Source organism: Pterocles gutturalis, unplaced genomic scaffold (assembly GCF_000699245.1).
Source record: "Pterocles gutturalis isolate BGI_N339 unplaced genomic scaffold, ASM69924v1 scaffold1626, whole genome shotgun sequence".
Classification (NCBI taxonomy): domain Eukaryota; kingdom Metazoa; phylum Chordata; class Aves; order Pterocliformes; family Pteroclidae; genus Pterocles; species Pterocles gutturalis.
In genome coordinates this window covers 61584-84749 of record NW_010102663.1, presented here as the reverse complement: position 1 = coordinate 84749, position 23166 = coordinate 61584, and the positions used below count along the sequence as shown (strand labels likewise).

Here is a 23166-nt window from a genome sequence, read left to right as displayed (position 1 = left end):
AACCAAAAAACCAAAACCAACCAACCAAAAACACAAAAAAGAAAAATCCAACACAGAGAGAATTAGTTAGCTCCTGTGAATCAAATCCTGAAATATATTCTTCCTTCAAAATTTTAAATTGCATTTCACAACATATGAGAAGCTGGAATTTACAGTCTTTTTTCCTAACCATTTTCTAGCACATTAGAAAAAAATCTAGGGCTTTTGGCAGATCACATATTAACAGCACTAACGAGCAGGCACTATGGAAAGAAGGCAACGTGCAGTTTTGGTATACGTCATATAATGGCTTTACCCCTCTAAGATGCACGGCAAGCATAACCAGAACAAGGTTTATGGCATAACAACTACTTTGTTTCAGTTGTATCAGAGGCTGATCAATAGAAAATCAAAGCCTGAACCCTGTGGATGACTTTTGCAAGCAATCCCTAGATTTTGGATAGAAGCTAACATTCTTTCTTCTGTCTTTATACACACATGCACACACAGTACTTTCTAATAATCTGGAAGCCTATCAGATAATGGGCTGGGAGGCAGGACGCTTTCAAGAATAATGAAGTTACTGTCATCCATGGTCATGAACCACTTTGCCAGATACATTGCTTGTATTTAAATATGGTTCCAGCCTTAACAGCTACAAGCGTTGACAGGAATTCTGGCTTTAACAACAACAACAATCTGCTGGGGAAAAAAATAATTTCAATTGTGAACACTCTTGTTTTCACCTATTACAAGTTTTGGGCTTCTCTGCAAAATACTTAGCTAACACTACATTCTGGAAGTGATTTAGAAAAGTCAACGGCAAAAGAAAGCACATCTGAACATGTGTGATCTGTCAAAAGTTGAAATTTCACATAAGACCATGTGAAATATCTAACAAGTCTATCTCCTATAAACTGTATGCTTAACAATAAATCAAACAGACTTTTCACATACACGGGGCTGACACTGCCATCCTTAAAAGTTCCAAGAGGAGACCTCATTGGCTCATTAGAGCTTATAATGTCACAAACCTATTTCTATTCCTTCTCTGCAAATAAAGATTTAATATTCCTTTTCAAGAGTACAGCCAGCTCTACAGTTCTGCTTTTTTGCTATATTAAGTTACTCTCCCAGTAGAGCCTGATGTACCACTACCAAAACCTTACCTTTACCCACATCACCTATGACTGGTTTGTCTAAAGTGGTTTGGTGAAATAAATCAGCTCTGTTCATGACATAGTGTAAAACTCAACTGACAGGAGTCAAATTTACTGGAAACCATGGGCCTGGCAGACCCAGGCAACTAAAGCCTTGTAAATCCTAGGTGTTTGCATGAAGATCAAAAATCTAATATGATATTTTCCGCTCTGCATCACTACTCCCCCACCAGCATTTTACTAACTTACAGCCTGAGTTCCTTTGTTCAAGGGTCAAGTTACCACAAACTGACACCATTGCTGGTTGCCTTAACCAACAATTTTAAGACAAATACCTGCTCCTCAATCCTCAAATGAAGCTAGCCTGCTGAATTGCCTGGGGATAGTATTTCCTTCTATTGAAATACCTTGTAGGAAATTATTCTTTAATAGAAATAACTATACCATTTCATTTGAAAAAAGCTGTCACAGTTAAAATTTGTCAATCTTAAATAAACAGCATTTCCTCCTGTTGTATACACTCACTTCTTAGGTGAAACAGACTCTTCCAACATGGTTGATTCCTCATCACCTTCAAGCCCAAATCTATCTTTACTTTGTTTCTGGAGGGGGGGAAAAGAAAAAAAAAAAGTTAAACAACATGTGCTGCTTTTTGCTTTCTCTCCACAATTTCCTTGCCATTTATCAGGAATCTAGCCAAATTATTTGCAGAGTCTTGTCCAGTGCTAGGCACCACACTTTTTGGCAGTGCATAACAATCTAAGCTCCACCTCAGAAGAGGTGCCTTTCAGCATCTAACAGACCACATTCTAAGCCCTGGCAGATTAAGCGCATAAAGGAAAAAAGGCCTATTGGTGCCTTTTAGAACAAAGTGGTATAAAGAAAGTGCTGAGATACTGTCTTTTCTCACAGAAAAAAACAACATTCCGAGGACTGAGTGATATGCAACAACAGCAAATCCCAGCACAGACAGGACATGTACCAGCCCTTTTGCCATTCTCTTCTAACTCACGAACATCAGACTGACCCAGCTAACAAACTCAGCTATAAGCTGAGCATCCTGAAATGCTATTATACAGTGCTACCTACCACTATGAAATACATATCTATAGGAAAGATGACAAACGTAATGCTGTATCCAAGTTATTTTACCATAGTTACTTCAAACTTCTGGACAGTCTGCACATCTGATTTTTTGAGGCAGTTTTTTAGAGCGGTACAAGTGGCATAAATATACACAAAGGGATTAAGTCTAAACCACTAGGAGCAACAGGAAACTACCAAAGTCATAAAGGCAGTGCCTTGTAAAACCACTTCACTTCTGCTTCTGTAGTACAAAGATACTGTCTGCTTTCCATCTTGTTATGTGATTTGTAGTCTGAAAAGATATATATATATATATAAAGTGTGTAAATAGAGAAACATCCACTATGACCTTGGGTACATTTAACGGGAACTCCTCACGCATATCCATACACAGCTCCCTCCAACTTTCACTGAAGAAGTTCTTACTACTACAGTTTTGAGTTTACTCATGCACTGAAACTGCCTGTTTCTAGTCAAGATTGTGCCTTACTTCCATATCCATGTGTAGTAAAAAAATGTATCTAGATTAAAAAAAGGTAGAAGTTGCTCAAGTCCAGGGTTCCCTGTCAACTGATTAATGACCTATCACTAAAACTGCAGGACAAGAGTGGTTGGGGGCTGAGGGTGGGAAGTGTTACATCAATAATACTTTAGCAGAAAAAAAGTGCCACCAATCCACATCAGAGCAAATAGGTTGGAATAGTCCAAAACACACCAAGAATTAACATTAGGCAACTGAGAGCAATAAACCATACTTTGAGGCATGCATCACAGAGAAAACTGCATGGTTCTCATACAGATCATGAAGCATCACCGGTGTTTATTACTTAACCTGTTCCTAATTCATTCATTTTAAAACTGGCTGTGTCAGCAGATTGTAAAGAAGAAATCAAAGGTCTGGAAGGGAGTAGAAATACACATCTGTATTCTATCAAGACGGAAAGGCAGCTTTCATTTGGCACTAGAAAGTAAAGCTACTTTTGAAACTTAAGAGCTAGAATCAAGTTCTAAACCTTCTATAGAAACCTGGAGTTTAAGATTTATTAAAGTTTCAAGACAGTCTAGCTTCTTCAAAAATAGGTTTTATCCCTCTCTCTGCACAACCAAGATGTAATTCTTTTCTTTACTGATCACAATATTTTTAAAGGAATATAACAATATTTTTTTAAGTTTTGCAAAAAAACTTTCTCAGCTTTGATGCATTATGTCTATAATGCATCAAATAATATAATATATATAACATATAATAAGAGGCTGCTGGACAACTATTGTGTAGTCCTTAATGTAGTTTTAAATGTTATTTCCACTGGATCATTTCTTCCTGCCTGATTCACCACTTTGGTTCATGGCTTAAAATCCATAGTTCAAGCTTTAAGCTCTTCTCTAGATACACACAGAGCCAGCAGTTCATCTTCCAGACAGAAAAAACAAAGCCCAGGCATGCTGTGCCTGGCCCATATTACCCCTATAGTTAACAGCCCTGATATTTTCCAGAAGCACTCACTTATATTAAACAGAAAGAGCTTATATTACTTAAAGGTAAAAATAAGTAACATCAAAACATAATATACAACATTTGACTTAATGAGAGAAAGAAAACTGCAGCTTGCACACATTTGAGCTTTTGCAGCGCTGTACAGTGATTTTTACTGCATTTTTACTACATGTCATCTTGATACTATACCTTCTTTAGGATGATATCAATGTAACCTGCAATTAACTGAGAGATCTGCTCTCCTTCAGTGGTCTGTACTGAGTAATAACTTTCCTGATATTCACCAAAATCCTGAAGGAAAAGAGGAAAAAAAAACCTCTTTGAAAATGGAAAGTAATAAATGAAGAAACAGTATCAAATATGAGTGAGAATTCAAATTTTAAAATTTTTTGTATACATATTTCATCATATCCAACAGTAAATGAAACTGCTTCAAGATTCTAAACCAGTCTATACAGGGGGTTTAGGAGTAGAAGGGAAGGATGATTTTTATTGCAGCTTAATCACAGACGTTTGATAAATTGAAATGCCAGAGGATCAAGAGATACTTAGTCTGACTTTATCAGACTCAGTCACCAAGGGACAGAGAAAAGTCTTTAGAATTTTATTCTAAAGCATAATTACCCATACAACTGGAAATTAGAGGCACATGATTAAAGTGAATGTAATTTTCTAGTCACTGCCTCTTGCTCTACCACTTTGAGCAACCTTTCAATTAAAAAACCATCACATTCATCTAAGTTCTTAAAAATCATAATTATCAAATGTATTAATGAACCACCTAGCTTTGTTTATGTTCATACCTTGCAAGTTACAAAGCACTTTATGAATGGCAAGCACCAAAAGGGTTTAACCACGTGTCAGTAATGATGCTTTCCTAACTGTTTCAGTGATTAACCACAGAATGGATTTAAACAGTGTTTTTTGAAAAGATTGCAATAGTACTTTTGGGGAACCAGTCTGTTCAGAAACATCAAAATACGGCTTGACCCTAGACACCCATATGGGCCAATTCATTAGTTTAGGACTCAGGGACTTTATTGCTAGAAAACTACAGATAGAACAAGTTACATTAAAGAAACTGTTTTGAGTATAAGTTCATCTTCCCTTCTCCCTCCCCCACAGATCTTCTGAATACACAAAAAGATTACCAGAGTGAAGCTTTTAGGTGAGGCAGCCCAGCGTTTCACAGTTGTCAGTGGCCATTCCTGCAACACTTCCTTGGTCTTCTCATCCACACGCATCACTGAGTCTTTGGTGACACCCAGCAAACGAGGAACCAGCTTGTTTTTGCCTTTCATTTTTTCCTATAACAAGGTGTGGAAGATTGTTTTTCATTCAAATGCAGCTTGCCATAGGAGGAAAGCAAAGCGTGATGGAATGTAGTGACAAAGGGAAGCAACTGACATGCAGATGAGGACAATTTAAAACTCCAGGCTCAGTTTGTCTGGTCACAGACAGTGATTTTCAAGCAATACATTAAGCAGCACTGGTCTTTACTGGATCTTTGCTATGCAGTTCAAAAGACAATCCCTCTTCTCCCTTCTCCAGGAAACAGAAGCATTTCAGGGATTGTGTTAACAAATCTTTGGAAGACACTTAAAAAAAAAAAAAAGCCATCCTAGACACAAGACTTCATCTGTAAAACCATATTAGAGAAGCTGAATGGGACAGTGGCATCAGGAGGACTGGGAAGTTAGATTGTACTCACAATTTCTCTATACAATTTCTGGAGAGGTAAAGGAAAGGAAGGACCACTAGGGCTGTCAATTAGGATCAGCCATAACTGGTCATGTATTTTGGATTTGAAATCTTAGTTATTTTCAATCCATGAGAACATCCTAACCCATGCAAGTATCACAAGGGGGCTGCCAGCTGATGCCTCCTTATTTGTTGGACATTCTGCCTCTTTAAGTTTTCCAAGGTTGCAGAGCATAGGCCCAAGCTAGCAATTGGCTACATAAAATCCATCACAAAATATAAACAAATCTGCATGTCCCATTCCCCTGAATTTATGCAGGCCGCAAAGAATCGGTTCCTATTTACATAGTAGGTCATTTGAAAAGACTTTGTAAAAGATCAAGTATTCTCTCCAGCAGAAGTTTCATGACATGCTTACTTGATTCAGTTACTGTTTGCTTTAAGCTATGACAAAATAAAGCAAGATACTAATGCAAAATACAAAGACATTTTTACCTTTTGCCATACGGGTCAGCTACATTGTGTTAACAAATCCCCACTGAATTAGCAGCCTGTTCTAAAGGTGCATGCTTGTTCATTTTAATATTTCAGTTACTGAAAAGTACACACCACAACTTCAGTATAGTTTCTAATACACAACTTAGCTGCTAGAGCGTTGAGACTCCTTTCACCATTAATGGTGCCTAACAAGACCTTTTCCCTTAAAGGAAGCAAGACAATTATTTCATAGGGTACTGTATTAATAGTATTCTCTGCACATTTTTCATTGTATTTTCACCTCCTATTAACCTCACTAGAATTTGTGGACGACTAAGTACTTTAGGAAAAGGCCAGCTACCTACAAAGATTCTGTACTGTAACTGCAGGAACCTAAGAATGAAAACATTTGCCTTGGTTTAGCCTCCTTTCTATTCTATGTTAGTGGTTACTGAATACTCGGGCACTAATGCTTCAGTCCTGTTTTCACAACAGAACATCTATATCTTCATACCAAATTGTTTCAACAGCCTTAAGATCACGACCTGTTTTACTCTAAGGACTAAGAGAAATTAATCATGCAGGTGATAAAGTTGTTCTTTAGATGTAGTTTTTCAGTATGCAATTCCTACTATCATTAAACTTTTAAACAAGGACAACTTATGAGTTCTTTGTGAATGTTTTTCTGAAGACAGTACTTCGATGGTAATAAAAAAACAAAAGAAGAAATGTCAATTCAAAGAAACTAAATAATGACAACTTTATTTCTGGAAGCAGCATGACAAGGATCTAAACTGAAATTAAAATACTGTCCACACTTTTTTCCAAATGCTGATTTCAAAAAGAAGGCTACAAGAACACCTTTGACCCTTGGCAGAATATGGTCAATATGGTCACCAAGATGTACATTACCTTAACAAGAAAAAATGACACTCCATAGGTCCGCAGGGAACGGGCTAGCTTCACATACTTCACTTTGGCTTCTATTTCAGTCATCTCACCACAGTTTTTGTGCTCCTGTAATGACAGTTCAGTATCACTTAGGCAGAAACAATGCTTTCTGGAAATAAACAAAAAAGTGTGTAGCTTTTATGTGTTTAAGGATGATTAGTTAATAATCATTACAACTAAAATATTTGAAAAAATACTGGCTAGAAATGTTATCAAGATTGTATCCCATAATTCCTCACACTGGAGAACATAAACAACCTGTACAAATGAAACACACTTCTTTCACCATCATCCATTCTACCTGTGCCTCACATCAAGCACACTTAAATGACTTCTGAAACAGTTTAAAATTCTAGGTATTGCTGCTGTTTGGCAGCATTAGGTTTCATACAATTAATGCCTCTTTACGCAACTTTAAAAAATCATTTGAAAGTCACAGCACCTGTATTTTGTTTCCAGGAACAGACTATTTATTCCTGCTTTCTGTCCAAAACTTCTGATTCATGAGAGCCTCACACCTCCTAATTGACCATTTCTCATTTCTTTCAGGTATTTCCAATGGGCTTTTTTTGCCAATTGCACTGTTATCCACATTTTTTTCATCACATAACAAGAATTTTACAGGTGAAGTAGTAATGATTTTTCTAAATAGTTAATCCTGAAATACTCATCTAGGTGTGTCTTGTAATTCAATTTCTATTTATTATTTAAACAATTTACTCATTAGTAAACTTTACTACCTATAAGTAATGACAGCAACCAATATTACCTATTCAAACTTCATCTCAGCATCTGTCCTCCTACCCCAGGTCATTCTGCTGAAAATCCTATCCCAATGTCCTGCTATTTAAACACTGCTTGTGGGATTCCCTATCACAACTCATCCCATCTTCCCCTCACATTCTTCTGAGCTGTTGCTTGCCACCTCTTTCATGATGACTTATGGCAATAGGGGGAGCACCAAGAACAGTGGAAACCCTTTCCTACTCCAGTTTAAGTTTCCATCTTGACACCATTCCACAGAGGAGCACTGGGAGGAGCAATTGCAACTCCAAAACCCCTTTTGCATCCCAAGGACATAAACTGATCATATCTGCCAAGTTCAGCACACCAGGATCCAGGCTCCCAAAAGCGCAAGGAGCCCACATGTAGCCACTGCAGACACCCCCCCAACCCTGGAGGTGGTCAAGGCCAGGCTGGATGAGGCTTTGAGCAACCTGGTCTAGTGGAGGGTGTCCTTGCCCATGGCAGGGGGGTTGGAACTTGATGATCTTTAAGGTCCTTTCCAACCCAAAACATTTTATGATTCTATGATTCTAATATTTGTCCAAAATCACCCGCCAAACTCAAGAATTTTATAACTTGAGGAAACAGCTGATTTTTTCAGAAAGACAGCTTGCTTATTCTGTCTTGCTGTTCTATCTTTGGCCAGCACCAGTGCCCTTACTAATGAACTTCTTGTCCATGCACTGAAGTATGTAATGATTGAAACTCAGATCATATTTGACATGGGCAAAAATCACATGCTATGAATAGTACGATGATGATGATACTCAGAAGTGAATTAATCTTTTTTTGCTTGAACTGCAACATCACCGCCACTAGCTAAAGGTATACAGAAAAGCATTACACATCCTCATCTACAGTGAAGTACTACAAGCTCCAGGTAGAACAGACTTACTGAGTTACAGAATTCCTAGACTGGGAGTGTAACAGACACAGGGAAGTATGCGACCTGTTCCTGCTCTTCAACTTGCCTCCCAATTTGAGATCACAGATCACAAGTATGCCCTTTCAGAAACTGTATGACTTGATCTCAGCTGTCAACCTCAGAATTTTTCAACTTGTATTGCCAAACTTGTATTTCAATAGGCACAGATATTTAGTGCATCTACAGTACTCAAATTCTGAGACCATTTCCAACAGTATTAGTACTTTTTATACTCAGCTGCTTCAGTCTTTTACAACTCTGTGATTCCCAGACACATCACTGAACTCAGACATTAGCTAGCAGAACTCCATATTACTTGAAGCTCAGGCTTGAATAATGAAAGCAAGAAATTAAAACTGGTTTTCCTAAATGTGCTTCTATTTTAGTACAAATACACATCCTTACATTTCAACACAACTGAGAAAAAGGTCTTAAGAGTACTGAATATTCACTCTCTCCCCTTCAACAAAGTACACTGTTTAACCATCAGTGAAGAAAAAAGGACCAGGACAATAAATCTGCTGAACAAAGACAACAAAAGGTGTCAGATTCTTTACACTTGATTTTCTGCTAGTTACGTAATTCAACTATACACAGATTATACACCTGTGAAAGCTCATACTTTTCTTACAAAGTAGTAAGTGAAACTACAATAGGTTTTTCAGCCTCACAATTACCTGAAATATTCTCTTTTCAGCCCCTCTTTGTTTGGTATATTCTTTTGGCAGGAATTCTTTTAGGCTAGGAAAAAAAAAAAAACAAATCAAAAATTCCATAGTTAATGGCACCTTCTTGAGGAAGGATGCTTTGCATGCTCCTTTATTGGCATAAAGTCCCCCAAGCTTCCTAAAATGGGCATAAAGTTCATATACAATGAAACAAAACTCTGGCTAAGCAGGGTGAGAGCAAGAGGCTACTTTGCATAATTAAGAAAAAACACTGTAGTTACATCCCCATGTAATACCTCTTCATGTTTTGAAAAATCATCAAAAGTAAATAACAGCTGGGACATTTTCCATTCTTAAACTGCCTGATGTTTCTCAGCAGCTCAGAGGGGTTCACATCTAGATCCAAATACACTCATTGCAATCTGGGGGAAGAAGGGGACATCAAAGCTGGAGCCAACTCTGTGTCTGAGTTCAGACACTGCTATTACTTCCCAGTAGCACTTGGATTTACTGACGTGCAGGACCGAGTTCTTCCTTTGTGTCTTCCAAGAAATGTTAGAACACTAATATTTTACTGAAAAACTGTAAAGCCATTTAAGTGGACACTTAATACCAGTCACTATCTCAAAAACTAAGTCATAAATAACCAGTCCTAATTGCTGTAGCACTCAAGATACTAAGGGTCTCAGAATATAAAGTAAGCCAGGCAAGTTCAGCCTCCATGACAGAATTTAGTCAGAAAGAATCTTTGAACACCTCACCTGTACCTCCTTGCTGTATAATAAAATAAACTGTTCATCTCAGCCAAACACCACCCCAACTTGAAGACATACCAACATCACACTTCAACAAACATCAGTTCTGTTCCAGATTGCACCTTCCCATCAACAGTCAACTCTGATGAAACTATGTCATATATTCAGCGGTTCATTCTCAGCCTGAAGAAACTTCCAATTCAAAAAAGTGGTTTCTAAGGATCCCCCCTGCTTTGGACTATTAAGAATCACAGGAAAAGTATGATTGGAGAATCTCCTCCTCATTTTGATTTATTCAGTAAGCAAGCAACACTATTAACACAGAAAGCTGGAACTACCTACTACCATGGAAAGTTACAGGTTTCAAGAAGGATAGATTTTTTTAAACAAGAGTGGCAAAAAATTTGCTCAACTGTTCTGTGGGGGTTTTGTTTTGTTTTTTTTGGGGGGATGTGTTTGTGGGTTGTTTTGTTTTAAACACAAAAGCCTACCATTGCAGACAACAAACAAAATAACTCAAAAGAGTACATCAGGTTTTTGTGCTTTCTTCAAAAATAGTATTTGGTAGTGAGATAATTAATTTTGTTCTTTCCATAAAGTTCTAACAATATAAATCAAAGTAAGAACAACTCCTTGCTAATCTTTCTTCCAGTGCTCTGGTAGTTACGTCTCACTAATAAATGATAATGAAATCACTTGTCTGGACTTATCTACATGACACATCACGGAGTAGGGAAGGCTAGAGAGCCAAATTAATTTTGTAGATAAGGACTTAATACAGCTTATTATCCTAAAAAGCTGGTGCCTTTATTTTGAAACAACTGGTGCTTTTATGAGAATTTCATAGGTTCAAACCAGTTCGGTTAAATTAACTTCCAAGGCAAATTAAAAAAAAAAATTAAAACAACCCACCCCAAACCTCAATTAAGCCCAGTTTCATTCTGAAAGTGGAGTTATATAGAAAAATAGTAATTATCAATGCACTTCCAATTGTCATCTTTTACTAACTGGAGTTAATTTTTTCAGCTATCCGTATGTAGATAAACTATCAAGACCATTACATTTTTAAGCATACCTACTTACTTTGTCAACTAATATATATTTTAAGATGACATTGCTGAGCAAACATTATTTAGAGCTTCTTAAGCAGCAAGAATTAAGAAAACAACTTTGCGCTTTGTCCTCTAAGCACCAGTTGGTGTACTCTTGCACACATAGCTGGCAGTTAGATTGGTTGCTTTGTCCTTGTATCACCTTCCATTATTTTTCAATCAACAGACAAGTAATCACCTCAGCTGAAAAGGTGAAAGGCTAGTTGTAATGAGTCTAAAATTACTTTAATGCTACCTTTAATCCAGATAGATTCTTTATGATGCAACAAACAACTGTTCCACTTTATTTAGCAGACTGTTTAATGGAGTTAGAAAAAACACCTGGAATATATTATAATTTAGCCTTCTTTAATCCCTTTAATTACCCATTATTACAATGGACAAATAACCCAGTTAAAACACATCTAACAGCAAGCAGTACTTATTTAATGTCATTTCCTGTGAGTTTGTTCCTACAGTTCTTTAAAAAAACTATACACGAATGCCAACATATTGTTTTTCATTAGCATAAAGGTATATTCAGTGTTCTTGAAAAAGACAGTTCAAGACAGTAAAACAGGCTAGATTAAAGAATTGAGCTTACTGGTCACCAAGTGTGCTTGGAAACAAAAAGTAGAGCGGGGCAGTTTTAGCTGCTCCTTTCCTATCTGCATATGAATAGTATGAGGGCTCTATTAGATATCCTTTCAGCAAATTTAAACACAACATACTTCTGTAGGTGTAATGCAAAACTTCAGTTGTATAGGGAAGGGCATGAAGAAGTACTATTCGCCATTTGGTAGTTTAAGAGCTTTCACAATTTACTTTGGCCTGAGCTTCAAGGAAACTGCAACAACCAAAGTGTTAATGAGATGCAGCAATAATCTTCATCTGTGCCAAGAATCATTTATCAATGACAAAAAAGGATACAAAAGATCTCTCTATATAGACATATTGCAGACATGGTAAACTAAACTAAGCTGCTTCAAAACAATGCTATGAAATACTAACACTATTCTGTTACATGCTGTTATCTGTATGAGCTGACAGATTCTCCTTAAAGGAATCCATAGCACGTTCAGTTTTCAGTGGTAAGTGGACACCTCTCAAATGTAATACTTGAAAAGAATCAATGTTCATCCACCAAAGAGTAGGAAATAGTTGGATGAAACTTTTAAAAAGCTGAAATCTTTTTAAGAAAAAAAACAAACTAAAAAGTTTTTCTGAAAAGACACGAGATACATTTTCAGAAAAAGAAAAACAAACCAGCATTTATCTATACTATTTATATATATTGTTCATAATGAGTCAGGAGTACTTGGCTTCTTTAGACTCACAAAACAAAAGCATGAGGTTTCACAAAAAGGCTGTCATGAAGGCTATGTACAGCCAAATGCATACAATACTACATCATAAACACACTTGAAATTAGAAGACAATTACTAGGGCCTTATGGCTCTGGAGCAGGCTCTTCTACAGAGTGCAAAAAGAGAGTTACTTCTAAATCAGAAATCCTTAATTTTATAAAACTGATTACACACCAGAACTGCAAGCATTATACTTAGTGATCTCCAAGGCTTGATCCTAATACAGTCAAAGCTCATTTAAATGAAAATAAAACAATAGTAGAGAAAGTTCCCTGCAGAAAATAACCACAAATTATTGCTTGGAAAAATTCTGGAATTCCATTTCTAAATTATTTCCACCAGAGTAATCTTCTCTTTCTAACATATGGTTCAGTTATTTATACTTTTAATTTCTATTAGGATAAAAAAAAAAAAAAGATAATGGATTTTATATGTGTGATGACTTTATTCTGTGATGGACTTCAAACTATCTAGCATTGCATACAAAGCAGAAATATCATCCAGCCACCTGTTTCAGTCCACCTTGAAACATCGTTACTATATGGGAGGTTAAAAAAGAAAAGAAAAAAAGAAATCTTCACACTGAAAAGACCAAGAACACCACCTAGAAAAATTTAAGCAACTGAACTCTGCACAGCAGTTTGCAAAAACTGATGGTGAAGTTTGTGGGGAATTATTGCTTTAAAAATTAAAATCAACAATTGCTGGGAACACCTAACCCTTGAAATCATTACCATGACACAACATTAAATTGTCATGAGGTAATACCTTAATGGTTTGCTGGAGGAATACTCTTGAGTGGAGGGAAAAGGGAAGAGTAAGCAGACAGTGGACAAATTCTGGAGAACGACTGTTGCACAACTGTTCTAGGGAATAAGACCGAGGTGTACGCTGAAGCTACTACACTCAGTCTCCATAATTCTCAGAGACACCAGTAGCTCTATGAGGAGAGTTTAATGGGCCAATCAGTAGCAGACAGACAGTCCAAAGAAAAGCTGGTAATTAATTGGAACTGAAGAATGTTTGTTCATGTAGTTCGTTTGCATAACCGAACTGTTACTTCAAGAAAATCTTTCAGAAGTGAAGTGTTTGAAACAACCAATGTTACAGCATTGCATGTTCCAAAGCAAGCCACCATTTTAAAGTGATTCCCTGAGATACAGCAAACCCCAGACCCAGGGTCACAAAGTATGAGGGTCATCACTGAGCACTTGGCCAGTGGAACAGGACAGAACCCAAATATGCACACACTGTTTTCTGCATTAAGGTATCTATGAGCCTCATATGTAGGCAAGGCTTGATGGACTGTTCGGTAAATCGCTTCCTTTTACCTTCCTACGATCCTCTCCTCAGACTCCAGCCCTTGGTTAATTCTACTGCAGGCAAACCAATCAGGAAATCAAAATCAGTAGGAAAATGGGACATCTAAATTTCAGCCCAACTAAACTTGCCTTGCTGATAGCAGTAAAGTAAGTATCACACTAAAGGTTAAAGGATGGGTCACTTGTAAGCAGGACTCCTGTCCACGTCTGAAACAAAGAGCACAATTCTACATCTCCATTCATACGATGCCATGAGAGGGTGAATCTGAACAACAGATCAAAGCCAAAGTTTGGAAAATTTAACCTCTACACACAGAACCATTAACTTTATTCAAATGACAAAGCATCTTTCCATTCACATACTTTCCCAGCAAATCAAATATCTGTGGTACAGACCGACGTATGCTTAATTCACACATTGCATTACCAAAGGCAGGCAGGAGTAGACTTCTAAGTAAGAAAAAAATCCCAGCTCTTCCCCATTACCAGGTTGCTGGGGAATCCCGCTGCATACTTAATTGGCACCCTGGGGGGAGCTGGCACCCTGCACTGCCTAATAAGCCACTGCCAAAGGTCCCCTCAACAGTTGGCATTGCTGATTTGTCCAACAGGGCTCCTTCCACAGGGAGACTGCTACAGAAAACACACTGAATTTGATTACCTCTGCTTGGAGTACTAAAATGCATTTAGTCTGTGACAACTCAACATTAGTTACACTTGAGGTGACCCAAATTTAGAAGTTAGAAGTGTTTACTCTAAAAATCCAGGTTTATGTTTGTGTTCTACATGAGGTCCAAACTGGATCTGTGCTTGAAAGCCTCCAAACTCGCAGGCCTTCTCAAAGGAGACAGGGTGGGAACCATTCAGAATGTCGTCACGAGCCTATAGGAGGTAAGCAAAGATATGTCAGGGACATCCAAAATAACTATTACATCTCTGAAATTCCTCGAAAGCTCAATCATGGCCCAAGAATCCAGCAACACCTTTTCTGTCTGAATGTCTTCTTCCATTCTGGATGTGTTTATGACTAATAAAATAAACAAAGGGATAGGATAGATTATTTTATGATTAATATCTACGGAGACTTATCCAAACAACGACTGTAACAACTTTGATCAAAAAAAGAGGACTTGACACCTGCTTCCTGCCATCTGTGTATACAAAATTCAACATAACACATACACTTACACACATATATTTGTGGGTGTACACATACATATAAAAGCTTTTATCTTACCACCTTGTAATAGCAGCGAAAACGATTTGCATAACTAGTAAGTAAAAACCAGATTACTACTATAGAAATGGCAACAGGAGAAGGCAAACAGCATTTTCCTTCTTTTTGTTTCAATGTAGTGGTCATAGAAGATGATGGATGCTCTGGCAACAGAAGGCTCATCTATCCACAGACAACAGAACAACAAGGCAGTACCAACACATACTGCCAGCAGACTGAAAGAAATATCTAAGTGGCAGGAGAACAGCTCAGCGTGATACAGTCTAAAATACTTGAAAAATGTAACGCAGTCTTACAAGCAATGTCATCTTTATCTTTTTCTCAGAGTTTTAAAATGTAATTTAGAGGAATCCCATTTGAATCAGCTGCATGATTAACAACTGAACATTCCATTAAACTTCCAATGGTTTTTTTTTTTACTTAAAAAAAAAAAACCAACAAACTTTAACAAAGAGTTTAAAAGCCTTCTTTTTTTTCAGACTGTATTACAGGCAACTGCACTGGAGCCTTCAGTTAAACAGTATCTTCTGCATAAAACTCTTAGCTTTGCTAAATTATGTATAGTACCTCTAACAGTTTGGGGATCCTGCCTAGGTGGGTTCCCACCGTGTTATATGATAAGATCCATTTCGAACAGAAAGCCTGTCTGCCTTGCGTGCTGTCTGGGTTGAAGACTGGAAAGGGAGTGCAGAAGCAGCATGCTCACTGATCAGGCACAACAGAAAGAGATGAGAAGCAGAAAGCTGGTTGCAAGACAGACCTGAGTTTCCACATTATAGACAAAACATCACTGACAGAAGAGAATGGGGAGAAGAACTAAAAAGAACTTAACAAGACTTCAGACATTAATTAATTTTAAGGAAACCAGGATAAGGACATAAAAGTCAGTGGATTTTTGGCTGAGTGCCCTTTATTGGGTTGAAAGTATTTGATTAAAAAGAACCAAAGCCTCTGTACTATCACATGATCTTGGAGGGATAGACAAAAAATTAAAATCAAAGCAAGTCCAGAACTGGAATTCTAGAAGATGGAGTACTTCAGCAACAACATTTTTCTAATTAACCTACACAGGTTTCCTCAGATGAGGTAGAACTCATACTTCCGGTCTACATACTGTACCTGAACATAAAGCAAATTAAGCTGAACAGGATCTCTTGAATCCACATTCTGATCTGAATAAAAGAACTTTCGTCTCAACAGTAGCGTTTCATTTTCATCGACTCCTTGTTCTCTAAACGTTCGGCTGTGATCTAGCCAATTTACTGTAATAGAAACACAGACATGTGCATTGTTAAATACACAGTGCTGCCAGGGTTAATAATGGTTGTGAAAATCATGTGATAACTGGCGTTTCCACTGGAGGGGGAAACTCCTCAAAAAACGTTGGTTTAATTTCTGTTTTACTCAGTGTTGAAGGTTGCTACAAATGAGAATTGAAGAACAGCACTACTGAGTAACAAGAACTTACTGCAGCATAAAACACCATTAATATTGTTGAAGAAACAACTATGGTAACATTTTAATACTAAATTTAGATCTTCAAAGCTTCATTGCAAAATTACTTTAGTTTACCATATCTTCCCCCTAAACCCAATTGTTCTGTTTACTTTTCTTATCCCTGAATACAATTTTACAACATCTTCCTGCCAGTCACAGTTAAGCTTAGTGCCTCAATGTAAACCAGAAAAAGTGGTTATTGTGACTTTACATACAAAACAAATCAAATACTGTCTTAGTTCTTTGGCAAACTACATTTACACTTAAAATTGATACCTTCAAGGACAAAACTACCTTCTAATGGCTTTCAGTAGGCACCAACATTTAAATATCCAACTTTAATGAAGGGGAGATTATGGAAATAATCCTTCATACTTAAGTTACAACTCCCCTACCAAAAAACTAACAAAAAAACACTTCAAAAGATCTGCTAACTCTCAGAGCTAGAGGCAACAACTTGTCCACTTAATTGATTTAAAAAATACTCAGTAGCAGATGACATTATATATAAACAGATGCAAAATACAGGCAGGGATCAACTGAGACACGCTGAGGAATCTAAAAATGCATTCCTGTATGGTTTTCTTGCACTATACTGTGGAAAGATATTAATCAAAGAATTATCCTGGAATACACTACTCACAATCATCATCCGTATGAAGCTTTGCCTTCAGTTTTTCCATTTTTCTTTCGTCACGCAGCAATGTCCTATCTTTCTTAAGCGTTCCTGTACTCTCTTCTTTCTTCTCCTCAATGCCCTCCTGGATTAATGAATATTCCTCATAATTTGTTATTCCTGGAATTGTAAATAAATCCAGTGTTTGTAAAAAGATAAATGTAATACATTTTAGGATGGGTGAAATATTATTTTCCACATATTAACACACCAATGGTTAATTTCAAGTATAGTAAAGATATTGCAGATGAAATGCTAAAACACTGTATGGAGAAGGAGATCCCAAGAATAATCTACAACTTCTGCATTCAGGACATCTCTCTAATATCCAGCATTATCTGTCAAATACATCATTCCCTCTTCATATGTTGCATTTGCCACTTTCAGAAAGATATTAAGGGTTTTTTTGCTATCTACCAAGAGAAGCTGCCAGTTTAAAAACATGATGGAAGTTTAAATAGCCGTAAATTTCAGAATGGAGACATGCCATAGTGAATTTCCTTTCATGGATGCCTACAATAGCCTTCTGAGAACTGAATAATTTCAGTTTGCCCACAATGTGTAGAAGAAACATGGCAGAGCAGACTGAGGAATAAAAACTGCATGAAAGATATGATTTTTTTTTTTAGTTTTAAAACTCAACTCTTCCTATGAATTTTACATGAAACTGAATCAATAATCAGTTCACAACATTTAGCATATGTGCTAAGTTGCTCTCCTTTCTTTCTTCTACTTGTTTTTTTCCACTGTTTGTAAAGCATGTTTATGTTACACAGGAAAGCAAATTATATGTTCGCCTACATGACCACATTCACGAAAGTAAGTCAAACTAATTTTTTAAGTACATTAGTTACAGAACATTAGAATCCAGCACAGAAACACTGAAAGAAAATTGAAATAGATTAATTTAAATTTAGCTTAATTCACTTTCCAAGTAAATTAATCTAAATCAAATTAAGGCCACTTTAATTCTAAATAAAAATTAAGCATGGGTTTAAGATGATTTAAACTAATCCAAGTTGGATTCATGTTTATAGTTAAATACAAATCAGTTTTCTATGTTGGATGCATGTTTATAGTTAAATATGAACTAGTTTTCCAAATTGTCTCTATGTAGACAAATAAAAGGACAGACCATAACCAATATGACACATTTTTCACCAGCTGCTCTGGACAGCTTCCATATGTCATTTCACAAATGATATGGTACTGTGACCAACTCTTAATCACAACAACATAGAGCTCTAAAGTTTAGGTATATTTCAAGGTTAACAGTATTTATCTTTTATCCTATTAAAATTAAGTATAAACTTAGTTCTAATTCTCTACCACATAGCAGGAAAGCGTATGTAAACATAACACACAATAAAAAATTTATAACTGTACTGGCAAATAACTCTGTGCCTGCAAATGCTAAATATTGAAGTTTAAGACTACAGCTAACACTCTAGTGACTTTCATAAAACCTGGACAGATTTCAGAAAAGTGTTTGGTAAATGTTAACTGATAACAAATTCATTTTTTTTACATATGTGTGAATTTCTAGACATTAAATACATAACATCCTAAAAAATCCGATGCAAATATATCAGAAAAACAAATTCTTAAGTATGCGGGTCCCAAAATCTTACCTATCCTGCTGCAAATTGTAACCAGCAATTCACCAACTGTTTTAGAATCATCCACCATGACTGTTTTCACTGAACCATCCAGCATACGTATTTTCTGAGGTCTCTGTTTCTTTTTGTACTCCAGTATATCCTAGGGAGTAAACAATACCATTTCTAAATGCTTTTGGAAGCTGCCACAAGCCAACTCACTAACTTAGATACCTAACACAGGATCTCCTCCCCACCCAAAATCTGGATCTTTCCTTTGTTATAGTATAGGCAAACTTATTCATGTAACAAACTCGAAGTGACTACTTTTAGTTCTGTCAATGTAATTTTCAAGAACTTGTCCCATCTGGCAAGACCAAAACCTAGACAGGGCAGGACAGGCCAAAGTATCTGTGTGCTGCAAAAACTCGTTTAGCATTTACAGAAGAAAGCAATGCCTTCTGGTTGTAAGCAAGCTGGCCATAATGTGAGCAAATACAACCTCATCATCTTTCGTATGCAAGAAACTTACACTATAATGCAAGATCACCTCAAATACAAAGCTTATTACAAAACTTACTTTTTGTTTTTCTGTTAATCATTCAGTGAAGACCCAATTGGCCATAGTAGCTCACAGTCACAACCAGATGCAGGAAAAAACTAACTACTGAAGCACAGCAAGGAAGAGAAGTGGGACAATTTCACAAACATACTCGAGACCCTCCTGCCCCTCCAAATGCTAAGCATTCATTTTGCTACTTAGGAAACAAGTTTTCTAAAAATGTGTTGACGAAAGCAGCAACAGACTTGCATCATACCCCATTTCTCAGCATGTAATAATCCAGGGTTCTTCCAGCCTCCAGCCATATACCTTTTCGAGGATCTTCATCTGATAAAAACAATCCATAGTCAGAGGCTGTGGAACAGAAGAGACAGAGGCTCATTGGAAAAATATCAAACCTAATAAAGCCAACATGCTTTTATTCAAGGTTATTCAGCTTCAGGATTAAGTTTTCGTTATACTTACTTTCCATTCTTAATGACATTGGATATAATTTTTTTCTCTTTTTCAGAAAATATTTAGCTTGTAAGCAGATAACAGGGTAGGATCAGGCTTTACAGAAGACTTAAACTTAACTTGCTGCACCAAGCAAGAACATGTCATATCTATTGGGTAATTTGTATTATATTTGTCATTATTTCTCTTCAAGATGACCTTTTTTATATGCTCATAGGTCCTGCTTTGGAACTGACTAACCAAAAATACAAGCAGTTTGGGCTTAATCATAGTATACTATATCAAGCAGTACTTCTATTTAAAAAAATCTGGTTTGTTTTCAACCCTTCAGATAAAGATATGATTTTTTTTTTAGAGTTTTAAAACTCAACTCTTCCTATGGATTTTACATGAAACTGAATCAATAATCAGTTCACAACATTTAGCATATGTGCTAAGTTGATCTCCTTTCTTTCTTCTACTAAACTTTGGAATCTTTTTGGTAGATGCTTCAGGTTCAGGCATTTAAAACAAATATGAAGGTTCTAGAATTATATCCATAACAATGATCTCAGGAAAAACTTGCATCTATTGCAGGCTAAACACATGTCAATTGATACTTTCAGAATCACAAGTAAATGATAAAACTCTTATTGTCACAGCAGAACAAACCCAGGCTTAGGCTTCAAAGACTAAACTCCAGGCACACAAAAGGAAGGTCTGTGACTGTCAACTGCCCATCCAAAGCATCTCTTCTTGATAAACATTTGCATGAAGAATTGATACAGAGTACACTTCATTATCACAAACAGTGTAAACTACTGTTCATCAGCTGAGCCTGCTCTAATTGCAGTTCTAAGTTTAAGCCAAGAGCTTTTTTCCTACAAGCCAGCCACCTGCGTACACACCGCCTGTTACAACAGCTGGGTACTTTGTTACTTTCAGTCGTGTGTTTGGACCCTCTGATCAGAAAGTCAGGTAAAAATAGCTGTAACTTTTGGAAATTGTTTCATTTTTAAATGTCATACATAGCAACAATTTACATTTAAGAGCATTTACATTAAACACATTGTTACTTACACAACTATAAAAAAGAGCTTACACTTAATTGACATGTAAACGAAGCATAATTTCAAAAAAAAAGAATCCTTCCAAAAACAACTGAATAGGAAAAACTTTTCCTGTTGACCTCAGTTGAAAACTCCACTGAAAAGCCAAGTGATCCACACATACAGAGATGTTTATGACACAAATTCAGTACAAAATCAGTTATGTAAATTTTAGAATTTGCACCTATAAATAGGTTGTGACCTTTAGAAGCATACACAGCGCCTTGCGCAGAGCACAGAATTACCCAGGAAGCACAGACTGCTCTGATTCTCACTTCTAGGGGATGCACCCTAGTAATGAAGTAGTAGTAGCTGTGCAACTTACATGTTAATCATGGTCACCTTTGTGCCAGCATGCAAGCTTGTTGGAGAAGTGAAATCTGCATGGTTGACAGTCGTAATGCAGGACAACTACATTTTCGATTGTGGAGGAGATCAGTCTGTACTCCACCTCTCTGAGTCTTCTGAACTAACAGGCAAGCACTCACATTTTAACAGCCACAAAGAATGGGCAAGGATGTTAGTAACCTTATCTGTTCATAAAGTTGTTTGACATTCGTAATTGCACTGCAGTCAAATATAAAGAAAAAACCTACTGTATAATCTGAAGAGAGTTCCTAGTCTTTTCTATAAAGTTCACGATGTTCAGGGATATTTATTACTCAACCTCTCTGAATTCAACAGCTGTTCAAAACAGCTGCCTTGAGAGATCAGTATGGAAAAAATGCACAGCTTGTATCTGAAAAATTAAAGCTCTATAACTAGACTTCCTAAGGACTCCTGCAAAGGAAAAGTATAAGTAATAGTATTATTGTCCATTTCTAGTAAGTTTTTCTAGCTGTTCAGACAAGTTCACAACAGCTCTAAAGGTTGAGAGCCGTGCATAAAACTCAATAAGGAATCTTCTTTAGGAGTTACATTCCAGTGGCATTATATATAGTACAGTTCAAAATGATTTGCAGAATCTGAATTTTTTTACAACTTTTGACTACACGTAAACCAGAGCTGTTGTCCAAGTGAAGACATATTTCACAGTCTGCATTAATCTAATTTTCTCAATAGAGAACAGAGACAGTTAAGTTAAATTTTACTAATGCGTAGCAGCATTCCAAGTATGGTACACACAGCATGGTGATGCTTTTTCTTATTTACCAGTTTCAAGCAGTTCCCTTTGCACATTTTGAAGACATCCATTCATTCTTCCATAATTCACCTTGTCCCTCCCTTTGCTGAGGCACAAAATAAGCCTGCCCAGATATTCCTAGAAAGCATTGCCGCAAACACTGCTTTAAAAAGACAGTACCACAAAAATTGCTCTCCAAGTGGGGAAAAATCATCTTTCCGCTGAACAAGCAATTTACTTAAGAAGTCAAAGTTCTACAAAGAAGAATCCTTTGTAGAAAAAACTCCGTCAGGACAGAAGGAAGAAAAAGCAAGCCGCTACCTTCTGTCACTTAAAAATCAGTTTACACTTGGCACCTTTCACTCCAGAGCCTTATGATTCAAACAAAAAAACCTCAAACCCTGCAACCTGAAAAATAAATAGAGGAACAAAACAGGGTAAAAAAAAAGATGGGTCTATGTATATTTTCAGTTCAGCCAATGAATCGAGTAAGGACAAATGCAGGAACTCACCTTGCCCTGTTTGAGCCTCTGGCACTCGTTCACGAATAACTCTACAGGCATCATATACTGCAGTGGATGGTTCAAACTGCATCGTCTTCACTACATTGCATTGGCGGACACAGATCTTCAAGGAAAGAGCTACCATGGTGTCAAGTCACTTGCAGGTTCCAACTAAAGTACCTGAAAAAGCAGTAATGGCAGTATTGCTTGGAATTTTCTATTTAATGCTTTAATACACTCAACTTTCCATTAAGAAAAAATTAGTTCAGTAGAATTATATGTACTCAAACTATGTAAAGTCTCATTAGCACCATCAGGCTAGAAACTATCCAAACCACATAGTTTTCTTGGTATATCAGAAATTAATTTTCCAAAAACTTGTGTACACATACTTAAAATGTTGATACTTCCTCTGAGGTGTGTCAAAATGGTGCACAGGAAAACAACAGACTTATTTGGTATATTGCCAACGTATTTACTACTGACAGAAAATTATTTTTCTCTCACCACACTTTTTTATTAAACCATTTAGATTTGATGGTAACTAACAGCTTAGAAAAAACTACTTAAATGAAAGCAGGATTTTCTTAGTACATAACTTCTTTCTGAAGATTCTAAAGTGCGCAATCCTGTGTTGTGTTTTTTTGCAGGTCTCCACATAGA

The 23166-nt window shown here is 36.7% G+C and overlaps 1 protein-coding gene across 1 annotated transcript in view; it reads right to left on the bottom strand.

Annotated features, from left to right (window-relative positions):
- Positions 1–22648, bottom strand: part of LOC104471124 (talin-2) — a gene marked incomplete at its 3' end in the record, with an annotated part of 42116 nt that extends 19468 nt beyond the window's left edge. The window contains exons 1-11 of the mRNA XM_010086355.1: positions 22513–22648; positions 19590–19687; positions 18805–18934; positions 17141–17293; positions 16120–16262; positions 14518–14645; positions 9238–9301; positions 6811–6915; positions 4872–5027; positions 3910–4011; positions 1665–1741 (exon numbers count right to left, since the gene is read on the bottom strand). Of these exons, the coding sequence (XP_010084657.1) occupies positions 1665–1741; positions 3910–4011; positions 4872–5027; positions 6811–6915; positions 9238–9301; positions 14518–14645; positions 16120–16262; positions 17141–17293; positions 18805–18934; positions 19590–19687; positions 22513–22648 (1292 nt within the window). The remainder of the gene's footprint in view (positions 1–1664; positions 1742–3909; positions 4012–4871; positions 5028–6810; positions 6916–9237; positions 9302–14517; positions 14646–16119; positions 16263–17140; positions 17294–18804; positions 18935–19589; positions 19688–22512) is intronic.
- Between the last annotated feature and the right edge of the window lie 518 nt (positions 22649–23166).